This window comes from Patagioenas fasciata, chromosome 2, assembly GCF_037038585.1.
Source record: "Patagioenas fasciata isolate bPatFas1 chromosome 2, bPatFas1.hap1, whole genome shotgun sequence".
NCBI lineage: Eukaryota > Metazoa > Chordata > Aves > Columbiformes > Columbidae > Patagioenas > Patagioenas fasciata.
The window spans coordinates 39,980,858-40,005,397 of NC_092521.1; the positions used below are offsets into that span (position 1 = coordinate 39,980,858).

At 39.9% G+C, this 24,540-nt stretch overlaps 1 protein-coding gene across 4 annotated transcripts in view; it reads left to right on the plus strand.

Annotated features, from left to right (window-relative positions):
* CA8 (carbonic anhydrase 8) overlaps window positions 1–24,540 on the plus strand; it is a 57,240-nt gene that overhangs the window by 748 nt on the left and 31,952 nt on the right. For 3 of the 4 annotated variants that reach the window (XR_011737414.1, XM_071804086.1, XM_071804087.1), the window contains exons 2-4: window positions 45–236; window positions 4,140–4,264; window positions 11,597–11,716. Coding sequence is in view for 3 of the 4 variants with exons in the window: in XM_071804086.1 (XP_071660187.1) it covers window positions 45–236; window positions 4,140–4,264; window positions 11,597–11,716 (437 nt within the window). In the remaining variant the exon portion in view is untranslated. The remainder of the gene's footprint in view (window positions 1–44; window positions 237–4,139; window positions 4,265–11,596; window positions 11,717–24,540) is intronic. The other variant, XM_065832991.2, reaches the window with a different exon arrangement.

Consider the following 24,540-nt stretch of genomic DNA (forward strand, 5'->3'; position numbering starts at 1 on the left):
GGGGCAGCCGGGTCTCCCCGTAACAGCCTTCTCTTGTGTCTCAGGAGTGGAGTGGGGGCTGATTTTCCCTGATGCTAATGGGGAGTACCAGTCGCCCATTAACCTGAACTCGAGAGAAGCTAAATACGACCCCTCGCTCCTGGAAGTGCGTTTGTCGCCAAACTACGTCGTGTGTCGTGACTGTGAAGTGATTAATGACGGGCATTCGATCCAGATTGCCCTGAAGTCGAAATCAGGTAACACGGCCTTTGCTTTCCCTGCTAAAGATTATCTTGCCTTCAGAGTGTACGTGTGTCCCGGCGCACTGGAACAGCAGCTGTGCCCAGGAGTGAGTGGTTGTGCTCACTGGGCACTAAAGGACACCAAATCCCACTGATCTTCAACAAGGCTTAGATCATGCCACTATCTCCATTTGTCTCAATCCTTTTTCTTGAAGCTGGTTTGTGCAAAGGTTGGTCGGGTCAATATCTGCATTTGTGGCTGGTCAGAGTGGTGCTGTTGACTTCAGTAGAAAAAGGAATAAGCTTGCAATGAGAGCTCCAAGTTTTGATGCTGAACTGAATGGTCAGTCAGATTGCTTCAAAGCATGTCCAGAATTTCCTCTTGTGGTGGTGTCCTCCAGTTCACCAACATCAACAGTTGTCTGCATTCAGAAGCCGTCCAGACTATTACTAAGACACTGTCATGCCAACCTGGCAAAATTTGCCCTTGGTCCAAAGACTATGTAATTTAAAAGAGCTTCTTCTATTAATTTGGGTGGCATGTGAATACAAACTAAGAACTGGGCGGCTTAAGATAGGTACTCCAGGTATACATACTTACAGTATTGATGAAGAACAGGTAGCAAGGCAGACCGCATTTCTTAAAGCATTTTTTGCTCTCATTCATCAAATAAGAATGAGAAGCAAATAACAAAAGAAACAATTACAACTTAAGTGAAATCGCAGTATCTTGTTCAGACCTTTCATCTGGACAAACTATTCTGTATTAAGGAGACAAGTGTCAAGAAAGTAGGAAGAAAAAAAGTCCTTTGTGCTTTCCAGCACTGTGGTAGTTCTTACCGTGTGTTTGGAAGAGCATCCAAGTTGTTCTAACCACTCTTAGCTAGTAACAGCCTTTGGGGGGCATTTAAACAGCTGAACATTGTCAAACCACGAGACATTCCACTTGTGTTTCCTTCTGAGATCCCGGTAGTCCTGGGAGTGAGGGACTCAGTCCAGTTTTGCACTGAATTTTTAAAGAAGGAAGGGTTTGTTATTTTAATAATGATACTTTTCTTTATAATTTCCCTTCCACGATGAATTCTGTTTTTTTCCACAGAATTTTTCAGATTTTCAATGGGACAGAAATTTTGTACTTCCAGTCAGCTTTACTGCCTTCGTCAGAAGCAAAACTCTATTCCAAAGGAGTCAGGTTCTGTCTGCAGGGTCAGGAAGGTTCTTGAATTCTGCCATGGAGGGAATGAGAGTGACTGAAAATGCTGTCATCACTTGCATGCCACAATGCAACTGTTCAACCCTACCTTTCCCAAGGGCAGTTTGTAACTCAGAAGTAATAGTTAATAAGATGGGACCAGCACACCTAAATGCATGTGCAAAAACCGTTGGAGACTTAGAAGGAAAGACTTGATTGCAGTGTGATGCCAGACTGATGAGTCTTGAAATATGAGAAAATGTGAAATAGAATAAAAGCTTATGACTGAAGTATGGAATTATGATTTAGGAAATCTTGTTTTAGTTTCAGCTGTTCCTTAGATTTCATGTTACGTAATTTCCCATTTTCCATTTGTAAACTGGGGATAATTTTTCCGTTTTTGGGAGGGAGAAGACAACATTTGTTAACCCTGCCAAGAGGAGAGAAGAGTTAATAAGCTGTGTTTGACCTAGTATTCTGGCCAATTTTCAGGGATTGCAGAAACTCCTGCAGCTTCTTTTCCTCACGAGGGATCTCCGATGACAAATCCATTTAGCCAGATTATTTTAATGGGAACTGTTGAGCGCTAAACGCTTTTGAAACTCTGTGCAATTATGTGCAAGAGATCCTCATCTTCTGTAATGTTAACAGTCAAATAAAAACTTCTTTGTGGAAAAAAGTAAACTGATTAAGACACATATTTAAAAATCAATTTGTCATCACTGGTGATTGGTTTTATCCTTTAATTCAGGACATGCAGTCCATCTGGAATTCCCAAATCCTTATTATTTAATTGCAAACATTTTCCCAGGCTGCTTCAAGTTTGATCATTGTACATATGTTATGCGTTAGGTGAAAGAAGCATGACCAACTGTGTAATGCAATTGTATATTTAAGAATGCTTTAGAAGATATCCTGTTAACAGAGGGACTTCTCTTAAGAAGTGGGTTGCACAGTGGATGATGGTTTCAGAATCATTTTCTGATGAGGATCAAATATTGCTGAAAGACAAAGCAAAGTTAAATGTACTTCATGCATTGACAAGGATCAAGATTGGATGAAAGGCAAAGGAAGGATAAACGTGCTCATTGCATTGAAATACTTTTATCATTATATCAATGTTATAACTTAAACCTTAGAAATAAACTCTTTGAAGCTCCTGCAGATCCAGAACTACATCATATAGATAATATCAGTTCTAGTTACACTTTCTGTAAGAGCAACATTTTAAAACAGAGAAAAAAAAAAGCTTCATTTTCCTAAGAAACAGCACTAATTATGCATCATGTTTCTTTTTATTTGTCCACATTTCCCTAAATACTTTTAATTGATTGTTTCCCCACAAAGTTCATCAGATTTGTAGATTTTCCCTGTAGGATATAGATACAGATAGAATACAGATAAAGCAAGTTTAAGAAGCAAATCTGATCTGTAACTACATTCCAGACATTTAATTTTAGAAAACCTAATGGCTGTTAGATTAGTTTTGAAGAATTATTAAAGGAGGATTAATCAGTATATTTTGCTTTTTTCTCCAGTGTAGTTGCTTATGAAAACTATGACTGATCAGTATCCTTTCAGATTTTTTATAGTTCTGTACTTTTGTTTTTATATTTGTACAGTTGTTGAATTATGTTTTTAGTGTTACACTATGTGTTGTGCTCCAAACAAAGGCTGTTTACTTTGTGTGTCAAAATAACTTTGTATCATGAAACTATAATTCTTTGAAGCCATAGGTTATGCAGTTAAATAATCCTAATCAATTAGCAGAGATTGTAAAAGATTCATTCAAAGTCTATGAAACATAAACTAGATTTAATGGATTCTGGGGAAGATTGTAATTGCCCTTAAATAAAATCTGACCCTGCCTAGGAGAAAATATTCAATGATTTCAGTGGGAAGTTACCTACAGGTTGTGGAGTAATATTTGGTCTGAAGAATATTGACAAATCCCTGGGCAAGATGTTTACATTGATTAATTCCGAGGTAGATTGGGCCTCGCGAGGTACAATTGCTTGCTTTTACTACTTATGGTGGAAGTCTCTATTAATGCAAAAGTATTGAGCTATTATATGATTTTTCGTGTATGTTGCAATTGAGGATAGATGCTTTTAAGAAATTCCTGATGTTTAAATAGCTGAAGGAAAAAAAACAAGTCATGGCTGCCTAGAAGCTCTTTTTAAGTAGATGAGGTATGTTGTTGCTCCTGTGTGTAGGTTTGATTATATGTGGACATGAAGGCATTCTGTATTGCAGAAGCCTGACAGGTGGTATATGACTGAACACCTAGCAGAATATTGGTATTCAAAAGTTTTCTGTCAGTTTCTGTGACTCATAGCAAATACAGGTGATGGAGATTAAGCATTTGGACAAGCTGGAGGTAGTTACCATTTCAATTCAGAACCCTCGCCATCTGTTTACAGCACGCAGCTACTGTCTTGATAGGAGCAATAAACATATTCACTCTTCTGGCTGATAAAGGTACAGTGTGTTTATTTTGTGCTGTGACCAGCTGTTCTGCCTCATAAAACAGTGCCTAAAGTTGCCTTCTGTACTTGCATGGTACTTCGAAAGTAAAGATGTCAAGTCTGCCAACTCTTTCTCCTCTCTAGTACCGCTGATAATAAAGAAGCTTGCAACAATCTCCCCATTGTATTTGGAGAATATGTTCAGTGGCCTGCCTGCTTTGGAAAGCCAAGTTCATTACCATTTGTCTTCTTTCCCAGTGTTAATAGGGGGGCCATTACCTCGAGGACATGAGTTTGAACTACACGATGTTCGATTTCACTGGGGCAGAGAAAACCAGCGTGGTTCTGAGCACACGGTTAATTTTAAGGCCTTTCCCATGGAGGTAAGAGTGACACTGCATTGCATAATACCTGCTAAACACAAAAGATTTTATTTCATAGGCTGGATTCCTGGTAGTTCAAAAGAGAGTTTCTTTGAGCTCAGCATTTTATTGCTTTATATTTCAACCACAAAGCTGTCTTGCTGAGGTGTGCTTTAGTGCAGGTAAATTAGGATATGCATCTGGAATAGAATGCCTCCAGCACTCATCACATTGTGTGATTAATTGGTCATAAAATTAACTTGCAGAATTATTAACTCCTGTCTTAATAATATTAGTGTTCTAACAAGATCTGCTGTTTCAACACTTCCTATGTCACCTTGACTAATAGCTATAGATGGGGAGAACTAGCCACTGGAAATATTTCCATGGTGAATAATAACAACTTAGGTAAATTTGGAGTAAGTGTGGAGCAATTTGTTTGTGAAATAGCTTTACACACCTGAAAATTGAAGATTATATGACATTCAAGGGTATGTTCTGTAATATCTCAGTGAATTACAAAATTTTGAAACACAAAGTCATAATTCAGCCTGAAAACATTCAGCTGTTCATGGGGTGTCAGTCTGGGCTCCTAGACAACCCAAAATGCTGGAACCTACTTTTCCTGCCCCCCAGTAGCTGTTCATCATATTACTTCACTTTCACCGTACCATTGCTTACACTTGTAAAGTGGCCTGGAATACCCTTAGACCCTGTGCTACAAGACTGGTTTTAACAGATGCCAACCCTGATGTTTGGTGACTTCAGCTTTGCATCTTTTATTTGTTGTGCACTATTGGTGTCAAAGAAACTCAAGATTTTTTCTTTGTGTTATTTTTGCCATATCTATCTATCTATCTATCTATCTATCTATCTATCTATCTATCTATCTATCTATTTATCTTTTTATCTGTCTATCAATCAATCATAATCCCTCATGAGCCTGAAACTCTGTTGCTGTTTTCTTTCTGTTGTTTGGTGCTAGGAAATTTGTTATTGTAGCGTTATATTCATGAATGCCAGACAACTGGAATAGAACTGCTTTACAGAGAAGGGTATAAAGAGATGAGAGCAACTACTACAGAGCTAAGTGTAAAAAGCTTGTGCACTTACGCCATCAGTCTAATTCTTAGGATTGTTCAGGTACTTTCTTTAAGAGTTGTGGGTCAGATCTTGGTCTCTGCTGTTTGCTATTTTTGCATTGTCCATTGAAAAAACCCATTAAGTGACTCACAGGGGCTTTGCAGGTTGATTAGAGACAGGTCCTCTTTGCAGGTTGATTTGAGGCAGATCCTGGCAACTCAGGAGAATTTCTTGGATGGGGAAGACTCTTCAACCAAAGGGAAGTACAGGAACCACCTCTGCATCTTGGTTACCTGGCACAGTATATAAAATGTGATTTATATGGGCAGTAAGACCTTCAGGATACTGCAGTGTTCCCTGGGGCAGGTAGTAGCTTGTTCATTATGAAACAGCGCTGCTTAGTGCTTTTCCTCAAGGTTGATTCAGTGTGTGGTGATCAAGAAATACTGACATGAACTATGTCAAGAACTGTACTTGGAAGTCTATGAGGTTCTCCTGTCTCCTTTTTTATTAACAATCACTTTGTGAACAGTCTTGGTGGGGTATGGGAACAATCTGTTGATGATCTGTAGAAACCCCAGAATTCTCTACTCCAAATCAGTCCAGAGAAAAATATACTTGACCCAGATATGCAAAACAACAAACTTAGTCAGTCATGAAGGGATTTCATTCTTCACCTACTTTAAAAGCAGCATGGCAGCTGTACAAACAGAATTCTGGCACAATTGAAGAACATCACCTGGAGGTGCGCAAGCCAGTGTTATCCTGTCTCTTGCATCTAAGCAGCTTTCAGCTAGACAGATCTCCAAGAAGTAATTACTGATGCAAAAATTCTGTAGCAGAAAAAAAATTGACTTAAAGATCCTTATGCAGATGATTTTTTTCTAGCAGAAAATGACAGCAGAGTTTGTCATATCCAAGGTCAGTTGCACACAGGTGTATTGGCTGAGCCAGTTCATCATCTTCTGCCCCATGTTGCAAGTAAGAGAGGGGCAGTTTGTTTGATGGCTGAGCTGCATTTCTTTCTGCTATAGGCACAAAGAGCTGCTCTATTAAATCCATCTCCAGTTGTCCAAATCAAATATTATACCCAAGCAAAAATGAAACAGGTGCTTGTGACCACTATAAATGTTTATGAAATGCATCTGAAACTCCAGAATGGAAGATTTTCGGTTTCCATTCCAGGGATTGCTGCCCCATCCCTGCCCCGGCTTTTCTTTTTTTTTTTTTTTTTTTGGTGGAGAACAATCCTTTTGATCAAGGGACCAGGAAATCTATTTTCTTAACTGTTAACATTAGCATTAGTTAATACAGTTGTTGGAAATCAGCTTATTCTGAACATATATTTGGCTTGATTTTTACTGACTTTGTTAGTTACTGAACACAAACAGCGATGGATGCCTATTTTGGCTATATTTAAGCAGTCTGAAGTCATTTGTACATTTGTCCTATACTAAATGCGATATAAGCTGTCAGTTTTTTGTGCACAAATGCATGCCTAGGAATGCGTTGAACACCAAGTGTGTAAGTTTGGGTCTTGTGCCAGTGGAACATATCTAGTAGGACATTTTCCTAAGAAACTAGAAAAAGATGTACAAAGCAAATGATGGGGATTTTAAATTCTCCTCTCTTTATGGGAGAAAGACAAGTCAAGGGGATAAGCAGTAATACGAAAACATAAGTGCTCGGTTAAAGTGTGTACATTAACAATACAACCAACTAGGTCCAGGTTATATACTTCATTACACTATTACTGTAACACCTGAGCAGTTCTACAGAAATCAACTTTGACTTTGAAGAGATCTATTTGAGATTACTGTCTAAGACTTTTTATTGACTAGAGCGGTAGTCTTTTTTTTTTTTCAGAACTGGAGACTGTAAGGCTTTATTTTATTACATTGGATCAAATGGTTGTGGAACAGCTTCAGATTATCAGTTTAATGGTCTTTTTAAAGCCTGACTTTAAAAAAGAGTGTTATTTTTCAAAATTTGGAAGAGCACGCTTCAGTTACTTCCGTAGTCACTTCACCTTTGATACCATAACTGCTTTTATATAAATTAGGCAATATCCTGTATTAGTTGGGTAATATCCTGTGTCTCTTAGTTCAAAAATCTATTATTTCTTACTAGACAGCTGGTTAGGATGTATAGGTTCTTGGTGAAATAGGTTAGACTACTAAACTTATGTAACCTCTGGAACAGGTTCTTGAAATAATTCACACTGTTGAAAAATGTTGTTCATGTGGCTTTGTGACTGAGTTCACCGTTATTTTGTTATTATATGAAGTTCAGCAAAGATGTGTTTTCCAGTTTCCTTGACTGAAGAAACCAGAATGTTGACACTAATACTACAGTGTTATAATTTTCACTGAAACATCTGTGTTTGCAATCAGTCAGGAAAGCAGGACAAAATAAATAGTTGTCAAAGGTAAATACTGTAGCACATCTTTTTAAACAAAGGAGAAGCAGAGGGCTTTATGTATCGGTACAATACTCCTCTCTCTGTTCCATGAAAACAAGAGCATGATGTCTGTTCTTGCCTTTTGGCCAGAAATTGGAAGGAGATATTTGTACAACCTTCTCCAGAGATCTTTCTCACCAAGTGCTTCTGCTGCACATAAACAGTGTTCCTTTGCCTTTTGGCCAAAGTTACTCTGGCCACAATTTGTGCTAAATATTTAGTCATGGTCTTAATACCAAGAGACTGTTTCTTGCCAGCAAATGAAACAAGGTACCGAAGATTAGATTGTGCTTTACAGCACACATTTCCACAGAGCAGTAAAATCCACACCCACATGTGAGTTACCTGAACCTGATTTAGGTGTAAGAAAGAGAGGAACTATTTGACATCTTTATTGCTCTTTTTCATGACAAGAGTATGGATTGGAGAAGGAGGAAGAACAAATGATGAACTAAGAAAGCTCTGACTCTCTCCCTTACCTTTGATCGATAAGAGGGAGATAGAGTGGGACAGAAACAGCAAATGACTGCTGTTTATTTTTGTTATTAACAAAGTTAAAATAGGAGTAGCTAAAAATGGAGGCCCATTGTACCTGATCTCTGTATAAACACAGCATACTATAGTACCAGACCAAATCAATTTACAGTCAAAAAAGTCAGGAAAGACAACAGGAGAAAATGAACTGTATGATGGCGTCAGTGCTGTTTTATGAGAAGAAAAAAAGTTTTCACTGTTTCTACAGTGAAGAGAAATTGAATAGCATGCCTTAAAGATCTCTCTTCCTCCTAGTTAAGCAAGTGGTGGTGTGACCAAAGGCACAATCTGGCCATGAGAGAACAGTTGTTTCCAGGCTCCTGCTCTGAAATAAACTGTATCTGAGAAAATAAAAAGGTTCCTTTCACCGCTCGTAATATGACCAGGAGGATAATTCTCTGTAATCTATCCTCTTTAAAATGTAGGATTATATTAGCTGTGAACCATGTGAAAACTCTCAGTAGAAGAGGATTGGCAGAAAATCCTTTAAAAAAAATGTTTCCAAGATGTGCAGGAAGATTAATAACTGTATTATTGTCTGTCCTACAGTTTTGAGTAGAACAGAAGAAAATCCAGTTGCCTGAAGGGCCAGAATCAGTTCTGTACAGAAAAAAAAGATATTCCTTTCTATTGTGTAATGAAGAGCAGACTAAGTCATTCTGTAGACTCGGAGTTACTGAAATACCTGCTGCAATAATGTTAAATATAATACAAAATACATATCCTACCCTCTATCTAATTTAAACCATTACATTTTCCTTTGTTCATGTACCTGCCTAAGGATGTCATCAAACAGAGTTAAGAGCTTTAGGGCCTCAGGTCAGGCTGTTAATATTATGCTCACCTACACAAGTCTTTACAGTCTTTGGTGTGGGGATTTCTCTGTGCCCTTCTCTGAAACCAGATACCTGCACACTGTACACCCTTGATAGGAGGTGTCATGCTTTCATCACAGAAATTTTATTCTTTGCCAGCTTTTAATATTCTTTCCCAACATTATTTGATCTTGCTGTTTTAATCAGTTTCTTATTAGCTTGTTAGCAAAGTATTTGGGTTAAAAAATAGAACACTATTTGTAATTGTGATAGAAGGTGTGGGAGATGGTGTGCCTCTCCCTCTTAGCCCAGAATCTTACAAACTGCATGGGGGCTGGATTGGTGTGAACAGCAAGGAGGATTTAATCCGTAATGACAGTAGTTTCTAATATGTGAGTTCAGTTCAGGTATTTGTGAATTTTTGCCAGTAGCTTTAATGGGACTATGATCCTGGTCATAAACCCTAAAAGAAAAGGTTTTAAACCAAGGACTAAAAGTTGTTGCCTTATCTGATTGCGTTGATTACCTGTTTGTGAAAAAACAAAAATTAATTCCTCTCACTTTGGCAGCACAAGAGTGAAGAATGAAGAATATCTTGCTTAGGCAGTCATTAATTTAACAGGAGTCAAAAATAATAGATTCCAGAAAAGTTTATGTAGTTTCATGCTGGGGTTTGGAACTACTCAGAAATTGTCCAAGTTTTCTGGTGGAAAATTATCTTGTTACTCAAAGGCTTGGCTGGTTTTCTAAATTTTGGAATAATTGCAGATGAATACTGTGAACTGTGATTAAAACAATGTGTCTTATAAGAAAATGATGACATTCATGTAATAGTTATAGCCTTGACAGGTTATGAGTAGCAGATTAGTAACAGTTAAAAGTAGATATGCCCATTGGACATTATCTAATTTCTGAGGGCAGAATTGTGGAAAAACACGGGAAAATCAGGCCAATATCTAAGCGGATGTTTTCAGTTTTGTTTTCTGAATCTGCACTGATTTATACAGAAGCAGAATCTTTTACTCATTATGTAGATACCACTTACAAACATAACAATAATACTTAGCTTTGCACAGTACTCTATGGGCAAAATTGGCCCTAACACCAGTTCTAGGGCTGCCATTGAATTGTCTTATGTGGGATCCTAGCCCCATACGTGCAGCTGTTGAAGTACTTTTCTGCATTTTTCTATATACCATGCACTCTGTGGTCCCCTAATTCATGTGACCTCTGTTGGGATTTTTTTGTGGTGGTACAGAGCCGAGAGGTCTCCATCCCCTCCCATATACTGGGAAACAGAAAACCGACAACAAACTAAAACAAAATTACAATCGTTGTAAAAGCACACATGAGCAACTTATGACTCTTGAGATTGCTCGTTGCTAAGCTCTTTCTGTGTTATATTTTTATTGTGGTTGAGGGTTAATTTGACCTAAATAAGCACATGAAATCTCTGAGGTATGCTTTGTTTCTAGGTAATTTACCAGGATGTGCTTGGATTGGCCCTTGTTTTGCTCAGTCACATATAGTTTGAATTTTTCAGAAAATTTATCTATGTGCTTTGTATTGTGGATTCGTGAAAAAAAGCTGGTGCAAAAATAGCCTGATGTGCTGGCACAAACATGCTTTTAGCTTGACTAGTGCCTGAGAAATGCTCAGTTAAGCATTGTGGAAGAGCTGTACACATCTTCAGAGAGAGGTAGCAAATGTGATTTCCCTTCTGTGCAAAGCCTGCAATTTATTTATTGGATTCTGTGGAAGACATAGAAGCTGCCAGACACCAGGTCAAAGAAGAGTGGCATTAACACTCTATACCAAAGCTGCTTTATCCTTTTGTCTCTCTTTTAAGAGTTATCTTATTTACAGTCAGTCATGTGTGGAGAAGCTTTGTGGCTCGTACGTACCTACAACTCTTTTGAGGTGGCAGTTGCAATAGTTTGTGATTTGTATCTTCTACCAGGATGGAGAATGTCAGTATTCTTTTAAGAAATAAATGATCCAAACTACAAATGACTGAGCAGAATAGAAAAAAACTTTTCTACTGAGAAAAACTCTTCTCATGGAGAGAAGTTGGGTGAAGGAAATGAGAATAAGAAAATGAGGACTGACCTAAGAGGGGAGCCCTTCTGTGGGCTTCCTGTTCCATCTTACCTCAGCTTATTGGTTTATTTCTTCTGGGAGTTGAGGACAGTCTTTGCACTTTGATCTAAGGAACATTTTGCACAAAATTTTCCTGCAGTCATGCTGGGCTAAGATGCAACATTCAGTTTTAGTAACAGGTTTGGTGGCACTGTGTCCTCGCGGAGCCAGGCAAGTAATCTTGAAGGCAAAATAGCCCTTAGCAATCCCTGTCTGCAGTGGAAACAATGTAGCTTCTGATACTTTTAAAAATATGTGAATCTTTTCTACTTCTTGAGCAGAATTACAGCTTTGCCTTCTCCTTACTCTGCTTTTTCACAGAAGTGTCTTGGTGTCTTCAGGCTAGACATGAAGAAGAAATTTTTCACAATGAGAGTGGTGAAACACTGGCATAGATTGCCCGGAGAGGTGGTAGATGCCCCATCCCTGGAGACATTCAAGGTCAGGCTGGACGGGGCTCTGAGCAACCTGATCTAGTTGAAGATGTCCCTGCTCATTGCAGGGGGGTTTGACTAGAGGACCTTTGACAGTCCCTTCCAACCCTAACTCTTCTATGATTCTGTTCTATGACTCTATGGTGACACTGCCTGTACACATTGATACAGATGTTGCTATAATGACATCCTTTATTGCAAACATAATTCCTAGTTCTAACAAGGTTGATACTGACATTTTCGCTCTCCTGTGGGAAAAGAGCTTCTGTAGTCACTTAGAAGACAGGACTTCTGAAGATGAGGTAAACCCAAGTTTAAGCACAACAAGAAGGCTGCTGAAGTCTTTTCCTTGCTGTTTTGCTTGGCTGTGTGCCGTTGATGTGAATTGCTTCAGTAGTACATTATTTTCTCATTTCTGCCATGATTTTTGCTGGCACTCTGCTCGCATCTTGCCCCGGTTTCCTGGTGCCTTGGTTTTCCTGTTTGGTTTTCCTTGGCACTTTGCCCCGACCACTAGACCTGTTTTTCTATCTAAGACCTGTCACTTGTGGATTAAGCTGTGAGAATCCTTATTTTCTCTCTTTCCACTTTGTATGCTTGTGTCAGGACCAGTTCCTAGGTTGGCCCCAATGCATCAGTGAATACTCTAAGAGGGAGATAATAGCTTTCTGATGCTCACTGCCAAATTTTATATTCTTTGTGCTAATGGTGCACACAAAGCTCTTAAGAGGTAAAGGATAAAACTTACAGATCATCTAAGAGCTGAAAATCTTTGAAGGCTTCAACAAGTATTTGCTGTCATGCCTGAGTGCTTCACAAGGAGAAATCATGTAATCCTTAAGACATAAGTACAAGGGAGGCAAGTTTTGCTATTGCCGATGAACTGATAGAAAACAAGTTCAAAGAGATTAAATTGTTTGGCCATGGTCACACATGATGCCTTTTTCAGAACTGACAGAGAACTGACTCATGATTCCTAGATGCTTGAATTCTAGTAAAACTTTCAGACACTGTAGTACCAAAATACATAATTTATGTTGTAAATCTCAGTTCAGCAATTTAACCACAGGGGTCTCTGATGCCGTTCTGTAAGCCACGCTGTTACCAGTGAAATGGCTTCACTGGCCATTCCCGCCTTTTTGCTGTGCCAGCATTAGGCCATGTAATGAACTGGGCTGGGAAACAGTTCAAGTTTAATACAATTTGGAGATTTTAAGGAACTATGGGATCCCACTTTGCCTCATGTTCAGTCTCTATATAGCTATTGTTTTTCTATTAAGTTCCTGTTACATTATGCCTAGTCTTGTTACATTAGGCCTAGGGGTTTTTAAGATACTTTTTTTCTTCTTATGAAGAGGAGAAAAGCAATGCCATTGGGCAATCTACAAACTTGCAGGTCAAGAGAAAACTGCTAGAGATGCATAACAAGGTTCATTATTTCAATGGAAGCTTAGACAACATTACAGAAAAAAGCCTGACAGATTCCTAGAGGAGTGTAATATGAAAGAGCGACTCTTCACTGGAGACTAGTCAAGATTATGACTTAAGACGAAAATATGCAGCTGCAGATTCTCAGCTCTTTAGAGAGACCCTTAGCTTTGAAACACAGAGAACTGTGGGATTCAAATCAGTTATTAATAAAACTTACTAAATTAGCAGGGAAGAAGAGTTAGAGAATCCATTAGAGAATCTTTTATTGAAATTTAAATAGGTGATTTAAATAATTCTGCATACAAACAGTCTCGTTTTAAATCCAGGACAACAGATTGCAACAACAGTTTGTGGAATTGGACATGCCTATATTAAATACTTAGTCATATGAATACTTCCAGAATTAAGTACTTAACCCATAGCACTTTGTGTTTTCTGTCTTCTTGATGGCATCGCTAGCCTGTAATATCAACTGTTCATCGTGGGCCAGTCCTTTTTTCAGGCTTCACTCTTTCTAAATGTAGAGCTATAAAACCACATGCAGACTCACACATACTCCCACTCAGGGTGGCAAGAATCCAGAGTAAAAGCAGGATGGGTCCTGCACTAAAATCCTTGCTTTTTACTTCCTGGCCTTCATAGTTCAACAGAAGGAAGAAGAAAGGCTAGAATGTGTATTTGTTGCTGTTAGCACAGGTAAGAGCAGACCCAGGACACCTCAGCCTACATGTTTGCTGGGGCCAGCTGTGGTATCAGGGAACAATAAGCTGCTCTGTGGTGCTCCTGGGTTCACACACTGAGCAGAAACTTGGCACAGTGAAGGGCCTGACCCTGTGAATGATGGTAATAACTGTGGAGCTTTTAATTTTCTTACTGATTGGGTTTACAGTGAAAGTCAGCGATCTAGAAACTAAGGTGTTGTGGCTTTTTCATTCCTTTTCTTAGCCCGTACAATTTATTATAGTTGGAAAAATGTTCATTTTTTATTAATTCCTGTTTTGTTTTCATCTTCTGTGCCTGCCAGTAGAAACAGGCAGTGTCGGTGCTTTCGAACGGGAAGAAAAAATAAATACACACAAATTACAAATTACAGCATCCTCAGTTTCCCCCGCTACCGTCAATGTTTTGCCTACAGTTTTCCTAAACAGACAAGCTAATGTCACATGCCAGCAGCCTCTGTGAGCAAACCAGGAAATATTCTGATCTTCTGTTCAAGGCCTGGACAAAAGGGGTCTAGGTGTCGTTCTCAAAGGTTTCTGCCAATTGGTGTCCTTCACAAAAACTGGGATGGGTAAAGACATTGGTGTTGTGGTTGCATTAAGCATGAAGATTTATTAAGTTTATGCCCATGTCTTGCCTCCCCATGAGTGCTGAGAGAACTGCGGTGGTGTTTGGGTTTGGGTCAGCCTCCTTGCATCCACCTTCTGGTTCCTAACCTTGTATACTGTGGAAGCCTCTCCCTTAAGGGTTAGTCTGTCTATGGTTAGAAGAGGGACACAAGATCCATTTTTCCCTTTTTTATTACATTTAAATTAATTTTCTTTTATTTTAGCCTTTTAGCTTATTTTGCCAGAACAGAAAGAAGAACACTTGGTTGGATATTTTATGGTTCCCATTATGTTTTTCAGCTTGCTGTTCATAGCTGTAGTCTTTTGAATCTCTGCATATACATATGTACTTCCACTGTTAATTTCATTTCTTCAATAGAGCAACAGTTCTTTGTCGTACATGAAACGAGGCTACTACATGTGATTGGATTGTTCAAAGGGAACATAGATCCCTCATTAATATTAGATGTGGCAATGTTTTTATTATTCTTCTTCAGTATGGCTTACCAATGTAGATACTTCTTTAGCACGAGTGATTTAGAATCATACAATCATAGAATGATCCTGAGTTGGAAGGGACCCACAAGGATCATTGAGTCCAACTCCTGTCCCTGCGTATGACAACCCCACAGTTCACACCGTGTGTCTGAGGGCATTGTCCAGTCTCTTCTTGAACAGTGTCAGGCTTGGGGCCATGACACCTCCCTAGGGAGCCTGTTCCAGTGTCCACCACCCTCTGGGTGAAGAACCTTTTCCTAATGTCCAACCTAAACCTCCCCTGGCACATCTTCCTGTCATTCCATTGGGTTCTATCGTTGGTCGCCAGAGAGAAGAGTTCAACGCCTGCCCCTCCTCCTCCCCTTGCGAGGAAGCTGTAGCTGTGATGAGGTCTCCCGTCAGTCTTCTCTTCTTCAGGCTGAACAAACCAAGTAACTTTAGCTGCTCCTCGTACGACTTCTTCTCCAAACCCTTCAACAATTTCGCAGCCCTCTTCTGGACACTCTCCAGTAGCTTTATATCCTTTTTATCCTGCAGCTCCCAGAACTGCACGCAGTGCTCCAGGTGAGACCGCACCAGTGCAGAGCAGAGCGGGACAATCACCTCCCTTGCCTGGCTGGCAATGCTGTGCTGAATGCACTCAGGACACGGTTCCCCTCTTGGCTGCCAGGGCACACTGTTGGCTCATGTTCAACTTGCTGTTGATCAGAACCCCCAGATCCCTCTCCACAGAACTGCTTTCCAGCATCTCATTCCCCAGTCTGTATTTACAGCCAGGGTTGCCATTTCCCAGGTCACAGCAACTGTGAGAGTGTTTCCTGAGATGCTGCAAATAATTCAGTAGACCCACTATTTCTTACCTTTTCAGTGGCACACCTAAAGGCATGCCACACAGTTTCCTACACTACTTTTGCTGTTGGAAAGAGAACAGATTTTGGAAGGTGTCTTTGCAACTCTTCCTTTTATGATTCAATTTACAGACACATTATAGTTCAACCCTCTTTCAAAGATGTTCACAGAGAGGTGAGCACCAGTCAGCAAGGGTTCTGGACTACTCAGATATCCCAGCTGACCATTTGTTCTGCATGTTTTAGCTGTGAATTTAGCTTCTGACCTGAGACATAGTATCTCACACTTGTGACTGTGAAGTTGTTTAAACAGTATCTCCAGGATACCTTGCACTGTGCTCCAGCTTTATTTGTTTGCAGTTAATTTCTCTGATTTTAGATTACAGACTTCTTTGTTTGGGGAATGTCATCTTGTTCTGTATGTACTTGGAGCCTGACAGTTAAACCCACAGACTAGACCTGCTACGTCTTCATCGCTTCCAATAAATTGCAACAAGCAGAAGTTCAGCAGAAGCTGTGCTTTCCCTTCTCCCACGTTACATTAATCGGGCGTTTTTAATGCTAACAGTCTTGTCATCTGTGTTTCTTGGCACTGCTTTCAGCTTGTCTCAGTGCTGAAATTAGCTTTGCTTTCAAAGATAGGCACAGAGTTCCCTTTATGTCATTTTTATGATGATGATCTATGTATGAAGTTTTAAAGAAGATTTAGTTTCTACTGAAATTCAGTGCCATTTTGGCACCTATCCACAATAGAAGCCTTGAAAAATTCCAGTCTAGGGTATAAACCAAGTAGACGGATTAAAACCAAACTCCCTTGGCTACTTAGTCATCCCTTTCTTGATTTTGCCCAGAGTTCGTGATCTAGTAATTTGCTTTTATTTGTATTTGCACTTTTAGAGGAAGCATATTTACCTTGATTGAACTGCAATATTTAACCATGCAGGCTTTGTTACTTTATGGGTTTTGTTGTTTTTTTTTTGGTGGCATGGAGTATGTGCCTGTACTCTGCTTCTCCTAAGATATTTTTCAAACAACCTCTCTATCAATTCCATTAACTTAAATTTCCTAAACCTCTCCTTCAGGCTGTTAATAACTAACTTTTTATTTTTCTAATAACTTTTCTTGAAGCTGTGTGCCCTGGCTGTATCCTTGGTTCAGTCCCCTTATGGGGATTTGGAACTTAATTACTCTGTGTTATGGTCACTGCCAACAGCTTAGTCAATTGCTTCCTGAAACAATCTGGTGCCAAGTCAAGTATCAACTCATAAATTCTTGTGCACATGTATAATAGCGAGACACAATTTTTCCACATTTTGTCCTCATGAGTTTTTTTTGTGCAATACTTGTGTTGTTGAAATGACAGATAATTACTGTACAACTAGGCAGTGTTGCCTTCCATTATTACTAGCTGAAATCCTCAGCTTCTTTTCATTCTTCTCAAACTAGGAAAAAGACTTTTTGCTGGCCCTAGTTCGGTAGCCAGAGTTTTCCATTTGTACTGTTCCTTCTTCAGCTTTTGTGGCATGTTTGGAATGAAACTGGAATATACCGGTCTCTGACAAACCTGGGTGAGTCCAGGAGAACAGTTCTTAGCTCTACAGTTGTTGGCAGAACCGTGCTAAAGCTGCTTTACTTTACCTTAAGGATATAGATTTGTCCCTGAGGTGGCGTTTATGTGGAACAAAACAGTTTCAACTCCACTTGTTTTCTCAGCAGTGACAGAAATATGACAAATGCAATATGCTCAGAATTCCCATACTAGCAGGTTTTAGATGCAACTCTGGTTAAGATGTGGTGATGCAAAATTCTTTAATAATAACTTTAAGTCTTTTGAGGTGCAGCCTATATGAATTGAAATAGGAGTTGGGAAGATATGAGAGGAATAATGTATCTCTCATCCTTAAATGCCTTCTTGTCATGTAATATTACCAGACTGAGCAGACTTTTCTGGTGCTTGTAATTGCTAGTTGCACAGCTAACAAGAAATAGCTGTATAACCTAGTTCTGACCAAGCAACAAAGCTTTCCAGAAGATCAATTTACACATGATGCAGCATGCATTGAAGAAAGAAGCTTTTGTAATAATTAGCTCCTTAGTAAAGAGTTAAGAGCGTAGAGAGTTGAGAAAGTACAATAGGCAATTGCAACAGCAGTGTGGATTCAAGCAAAGCTAGTGACGATGGTGTCGGACTCTGATGTTCTCATAGTTTAACACACAGATCTAAAGAGGAATTATTTAATAATGGTGATCTGCCGCTGTTTGTAGAGCACAAACAGAAACCTGTTCAACAGAAGGATCCCCCATATCAGCACCTCCTGCAAAATGGGCTCTGGTTGCCCATTAGGTTGAGGTAGATCTACATCCAGGCTGGGCAGGTGTTCCATGTTTCCTCCAGATGCCTCAGCTGCTGGTGATTTTATCGTGCATAAAGTCCCCTGTAGAGTCTAGTTCTGGCATTATGGAGGTTAGGAAGGGTTTGGCAGTTGCTACAATTCCCTTTGACTCTGGTGAGGTGTGGGCTTGGTGCTTTGTTCCAAACTGCCTGGCTTAGCCAGTGGAAACACTGCACATTGAACATTGCTTTATAGGGATGCCAAAAACAAATTAGGGATTTAGTAGTGTAGCAATAAGTATTCACAAAGAAAGCAGTTATAGGGTATGGACTCTTTTTTTTTTTTTTTTTCTGTTAGCAAGTCATTCCAGATTGTGCAGGTTTATAGCAAATCTGTAACATTAAGATTATGTAAGAGTGCAGAAATGTTGGAGCAGGGAGACCTTCTTCTCCCCTTAGCATTAATCAGATATGTCATAACAAAAGATGAGCTGTGATTTCTTTCAAAGTGTATTTTCCTATAAGGAATGAGCCTGTCTTTAGTTTGGAGAAGAGGAGACTGAGGGGTGACCTTATTAATGTTTATAAATATATAAAGGGTGAGTGCCACGAGGATGGAGTCAGGCTCTTCTCAGTGGCAAACAATGATAGGACAAGGGGCAATGGGATCAAGCTGGAACACAAGAGGTTCCACTTAAATTTGAGAAAGAACTTCTTCTCAGTGAGGGTGCCAGAGCACTGGAACAGGCTGCCCAGGGAGGTTGTGGAGTCTCCTACTCTGGAGACATTCAAAGCCTGCCTGGACACATTCCTGTGCGACCTCACCTAGGCGTTCCTGCTCCAGCAGGGGGATTGGACTAGATGATCTTTTGAGGTCCCTTCCAATCCCAAACATACTGTGATACTGTGATACTGTGATACTGTCTTATGTTTGGTCTGGCACTTGGGTGAGAGATGCACACCCGCATATCACAGTAAGGCACAGAGCTAGTAGTGACTTTCGTGATACTGCAGGAGTTGGGTAAGCTTAGGTGAAACGTGATCACTCATATAGGTGAATGACTGAGACGGTCTGAGAAAGATGTGTCATTCAGGAGTCAATCAAGAAGTGTCTCTCTAGTGGTCATGAGCAATTCATGCCTGGGCTCCTGAACAGAGACTCCTGGGGAGCATGAAAGGGTGAGAGACAAGGGACACAGGTTACAACAAGAGAGATTCTGGTTAGGTACTAAAGTGAAAAAAGTTCTTCACAATGAGGGAGATCAAACATGGAACATATTACCCAGAGAGTCTCTGGAGTCTCCATCCTTGGAGGTATGCAAAACTTAGTCTGACAAGGCCCTGAGCAACCTAATCTGACTTGGAATTAGTAGCTGACTTTGGAGTTGGTGCTGCTGTGAATAGGGGAAGGATGTGTTTGAACTTCAGAGGCCACTTCCAGCTTAAATTTTCCTGTCATTATATGTTTGTGTGTGTGAGCTGGGAATAAGGTCAAGTCAGCAACAGAATTTAAAATATCGTTTTTGTTCTCAGTGAGCTCAAGACCCTGCAGATTTCCACAGAGCAGTCAGTGCCCCAGACAGGGGAAAAATATACATGGTTTTTGTTGAGAGAAACTGGCTTCCAGAACTGATAAATATGCTAGGTCATATACAGTGACTGATTCCTACCAGAATCTGTCATCCTAGGGACTCTGATTCTGTGTAAAAAAAAAAAAAACATCCCACGCCATTGCTTTTTGTATTGACATAAAGGATATTTCTGTATTAGAGAAAGGAATGTATTTAAGTGTAGGGTTTTGCTTTGTTTATCATTTTTAAAGTCAGAATCTCAGGTCCTTACTAAATTTTGAAAAAGTCTTGATTTGAGACAAGCCCCTTTTTCATGTCAGTGTCAACTTTTCCTAAGCAAGGACATCAGGAATGGGATCAGTAGTCTTTTGGTGTGTGGGGGGGACTGGATGAAAGTTGGGAAGATCCTCAGAATTTGTTCCATACAGAATAATCCACCTGTGGGGCTTGCTCTGGAATAATTTCTTAATCTTCCCTCTGAAGGAGAGTCTCTCCAGCTGTTCACAGAACAAATCAACTTCATCAGCACTTTATCATCATTTGCCTTCATGAGTTTTCAGTTTTTTAATGAAGTCACTGCTGCAATTCTTTGATTTACAACTGGAATATTAAAAGGCTCCATTTTTTTTTTCCTCCAAAAGAAAAATGGATTTTTGGGTGCTAAGGAGTTTCTCACAGATTTCTGATTATTTTGTAAAAATATACTACCTGGCATGGTGAGGCAGCCTCTGATAACTGGTAACAAGATAGCTGATTCATTTTGGTTGTATAGAACAGTCATAACTATGGAAAATCAAAACATTAGCTAACAAGTTGAGCAGAGCCTCTCCCGCGTTACTGACATGTGCATCTTGTTTGTACTCCAAATGAAAACCACACAATTGTAAGCTGCCAGTACGCTGCAGCTGATTATTAAAACAAAAACAAAACCAAAAAAACCAAAACCACATGGTTGTGTTCATATCAGAGACTGACACCCCTTGCGAGTGTACACTTTTTATATAGATGTCTCAAATCAATGTAAAACTGAATGTTACCAAAATACAGAGTGTTAATCTAATTAATCTAATTAATGTCTCTGGCTATTGCTACTTGTAAGATACAGATGCCTGGGTATGAAGTTGTCAGTGTACACAGACATTGTATTCAATTGACTGTTTCAAGATTTGTAAAAGCACTGGGATCTGTTGTCGGTGCACATTTGATTCCTATAAATATTAACAAGAGTTACAGGCCATGTTGTTTCTGTACTGTACTCTCCAGAGTTCAAATTTTGTAATGTTTTTAGACCTTTTGCCATTTTTTTAGCTGTTGTCTGATGTTTTCTTCTGATGTTGTATTACAAATGAAAAAAGAGCAGACAAAAGGGAGAAGAGCTCCAGAGAACCACACAATCACACAGGATAAACCATAATTTGAAAGCAATGCTTTTGCTACAAATACTTCAGCCTTATTGATTCCTTGCTAATATTTCACTTTCTGAATCACTTTTTCATTTACTTACCCAGCCCCTATCTTAACTATGTTTTTCTTACTCAGTAGAAGAATTCATTTGATTTGACTTCCATTTATTTAAGTGAATATCGACATCTGTTCATTTATTTAAATGTCCGTGCATGAGCTTATCAGAGAGCAAAAGATGTGAGACCTGTTGTTAGGAAATATTATGGTATTAATTATTATTCTTCCGTTAGGTTGGTTGTCTAATTTCAGTTTGTAAATCCCTAATGACAGAACCTTTTCTGTGAATAGCTATTCTGAGTATCACCTTGATTCAGAGCCTGGGAACATAATAAATACGCTGCTGAATCAGGCCAACAGTCCATCATGGAATCGTAGAACTGTTTGGGTTGGAAGAGACCTTCAAAGGTCCTCTAGTCCAACCTCCTTGCCATGAGTAAGGACATCTTCAACTAGATCAGGTTGCTCAGAGCCCTGTCCAGCCTGGCTTTGAATGTCTTCGGGGATGAGGCATCTACCACCTCTCTGGGCAACCTGGGACAGTGTTTCACCACCCTCACTGTAAAAAATTTCTTCCTCATGTGTAGCCTGAATCTCCCCTCTTCTAGTTTAAAACCATTACCCCTTGTCCTATCACAGCAGACCCTTCTAAAAAGTCTGTCTCCATCCTTCTTATGGGCTCCTTTTAAGTACTGAAAGGCTGCAATAAGGTCTCCCTGGAGCCTTCTCTTCTCCAGGCTGAACAACCCAAACTCTCTCAGCCTGTCCTCATAGCAGAGGTGTTCCAGCCCTCTGATCATCTTAGTGGCCTCCTCTGGACCCTCTCCAACAGGTCCATGTCTTTCCTGTACTGAGGGCTCCAGAGGTGGACACAGGACTCCAGGTGGGGTCTCACCAGAGCAGACAGGGGCAGAATCAACTTGCTCGACCTGCTGACCATGTTCCTTTTGATGCAGCCCAATATACGATTGGCTTTCTGGGCTGCAAGGGCACATTGCTGGTTCATGTCCAGTCTTTCATCCACCAGTACCCCTAAGTCCTTCTCTGCAGGGTTGCTTTCAATCCCTTCATCTCCCATCCTGGACTGATACCAGGGGTTGCCCCGACCCAGGTGCAGGACCTTGCACTTGGCCTGTGCTCTGTCCCTAGCAGTGCCAGTAGGAGATGCTGTGTAGGGAGAAGCCTGACCACTTTTTGTTGTACTCCCCAGTCACATACAGTTGTAGGACGAGGAGTGCTAGAGACTACAGCTCTGCCTGCTCTCTTCAGTGCCTGCTTTTGGACTTCTTGTCCATAGTCTGTCCAATCCATTTATGAATCTGCTGATGGTATTTGGCACCACAGTGTTCACGAGAGTGAGTTTACAACCTGCTGTAATAAAAGATTACTAATCTACTGTAACTATTGCCACCTCTGATGAAGTAACACAATAGAATCTTAAATGCAGGCCAGAAGTCAGTTCTGCCTTGGGCTTTAGAAACCCAGTACACAATGATGATTCTTGTTCCAAGGAGCCTACTGGGTATTTAAAGCCTCCTTCAGCAGAACCTCAAAGTTACAGGAAGCATTGGACCAGAAGTGCAGGGTGCCCATTTCAGTACTTTTAGTAATGTTGATTACTATACCTGAAGCTAGTCAAAGGCTGTCTACATTAGCCTTAAGTACATTCATTTTTTGCCTTTGTGTTGTGTTTTTTGTTTGTTTGTTTGGGTTTTTGGTTTGTTTTGTTTGTGTTTTAAAGTATTGTTTATTTATCTATTTGTTTGTTTGTTTGCTTGCTTATCTATCTATCTATTTATTTAGTTAGTTAGTTTTGTTTTTTTGGTTTTTATTATTGTAGACCGTCCTAACCTCTGTTGAGAGGGTAGAAAGGATGGAGACCCAGAGACGATGCAGAGACCTAAAGATACTCCTAAAATGGGTAGCTAATACTTAACTTACTCTCCCAATGCCCCTGTAGATGTGGGAAGAGGTGCTGGTTACTGAGTATGTTCCTTGGAAAACAGTTCCAGCTGCAGGACGTTTGGCACTGTGCTCCCCCTTGCATGCAGCAGCCAAGTGTATTTTGCAGCATATCTTCCTGTCGGGTTGCTCATACTGCTGCACAGACTAGTTCTAGACCTTTTAATGTTTTATAGTATTACACAGAGGTTTTGCTGTCATTTTTCTAGCTGATAGATAAGCTGTATCATAGGAAAGTCTCTCCCCTGATGAGCCTGCTACCTAAGACAGGACAACAACTTGTTTCTGGATAAACTGGGGACATTGCTGGTACATTCTGAAGCTCTTGCTCATTTTCCTCATGCTGAGGCTCAGCATTTTCCTTTCAAATCTTCAGAAAAACCCCACTGTTGTCAGAATGCAGACAAATGCCAGATTAAACTTCACCTCCAAAGGAGCGTTACATGCTGCTGAATGCCATGGTAGCTTTAGCCAAGACCCGCCTGTTGACACAGCCAAAGTCATGGTCTCTTTACATTTGGCAATCGCCCTCAGCTCTATTGTCCCAGCTGCCAAAGGACAAGCTTGCTTTGACATTTCCACCAGGCGAGTCGCGGTGCCCTGTGGTGCTGTTCTTGCTGCACCAAGGACATTGCCATCCCCACTGCAGTCATCCCAGCCTTATTTTTTCCCCTTTTCTTCCAATATCAAGATTTTGGGGAGGCTTGTGGGACTCCATGAGTCCCCTCTAGTGGATAGCTGATGCAAACTCCAGTCTTGTCTCAGAAGATGCAATGCTTTCTCTTTATCTTCTTGGGTGGTGGTGGTTCTGTGTCTGCTAAAGTGAGCATTGGAGACTGAAATCTCATTATTTGATTCTGTGGTTTTGTTACTTTAAAAGCCAAAAGCAAATCAAATGTGTAATAGAGCTTTTTATTGATGATAAAATACCTGGCACCAAGTATATCCATCAGCAATAGTGAGATGGCTTCATTCTTACAGGGGAAATTTGTGTCTAGAAGCTTTGTAGTGCTGGGCAAGTACATTTGTATTAGACTTCTCATGTGCAAATTAATTGTTATTTTTTTTTTCCCTTGTGTTTTTACCGCAGCTGATGCCTTTGATCAGCATGAATAGAATTATTTGTGTGATAATTTGGAATTTAATTTGATTTATAATACGTTCATTTAAAATTTTGCATTGATTTTTGAAATGACAGTCATCAAGAGGAGTGCCCAAAATTCTCGTCAGGGATTAAATAAGGGGAGAGTGATCACTTGAGGAACTGATCTTCTGAAATACTGAGGTGCCTGAGTGAACGCCTGCTGTATATGGCAATAAGGCCATTACAGGCCAGAAATGAAACATAAAATAAGAAGAGACACTATCTATTTTAAAAACTAATTTTGCTGAAGGAAGAA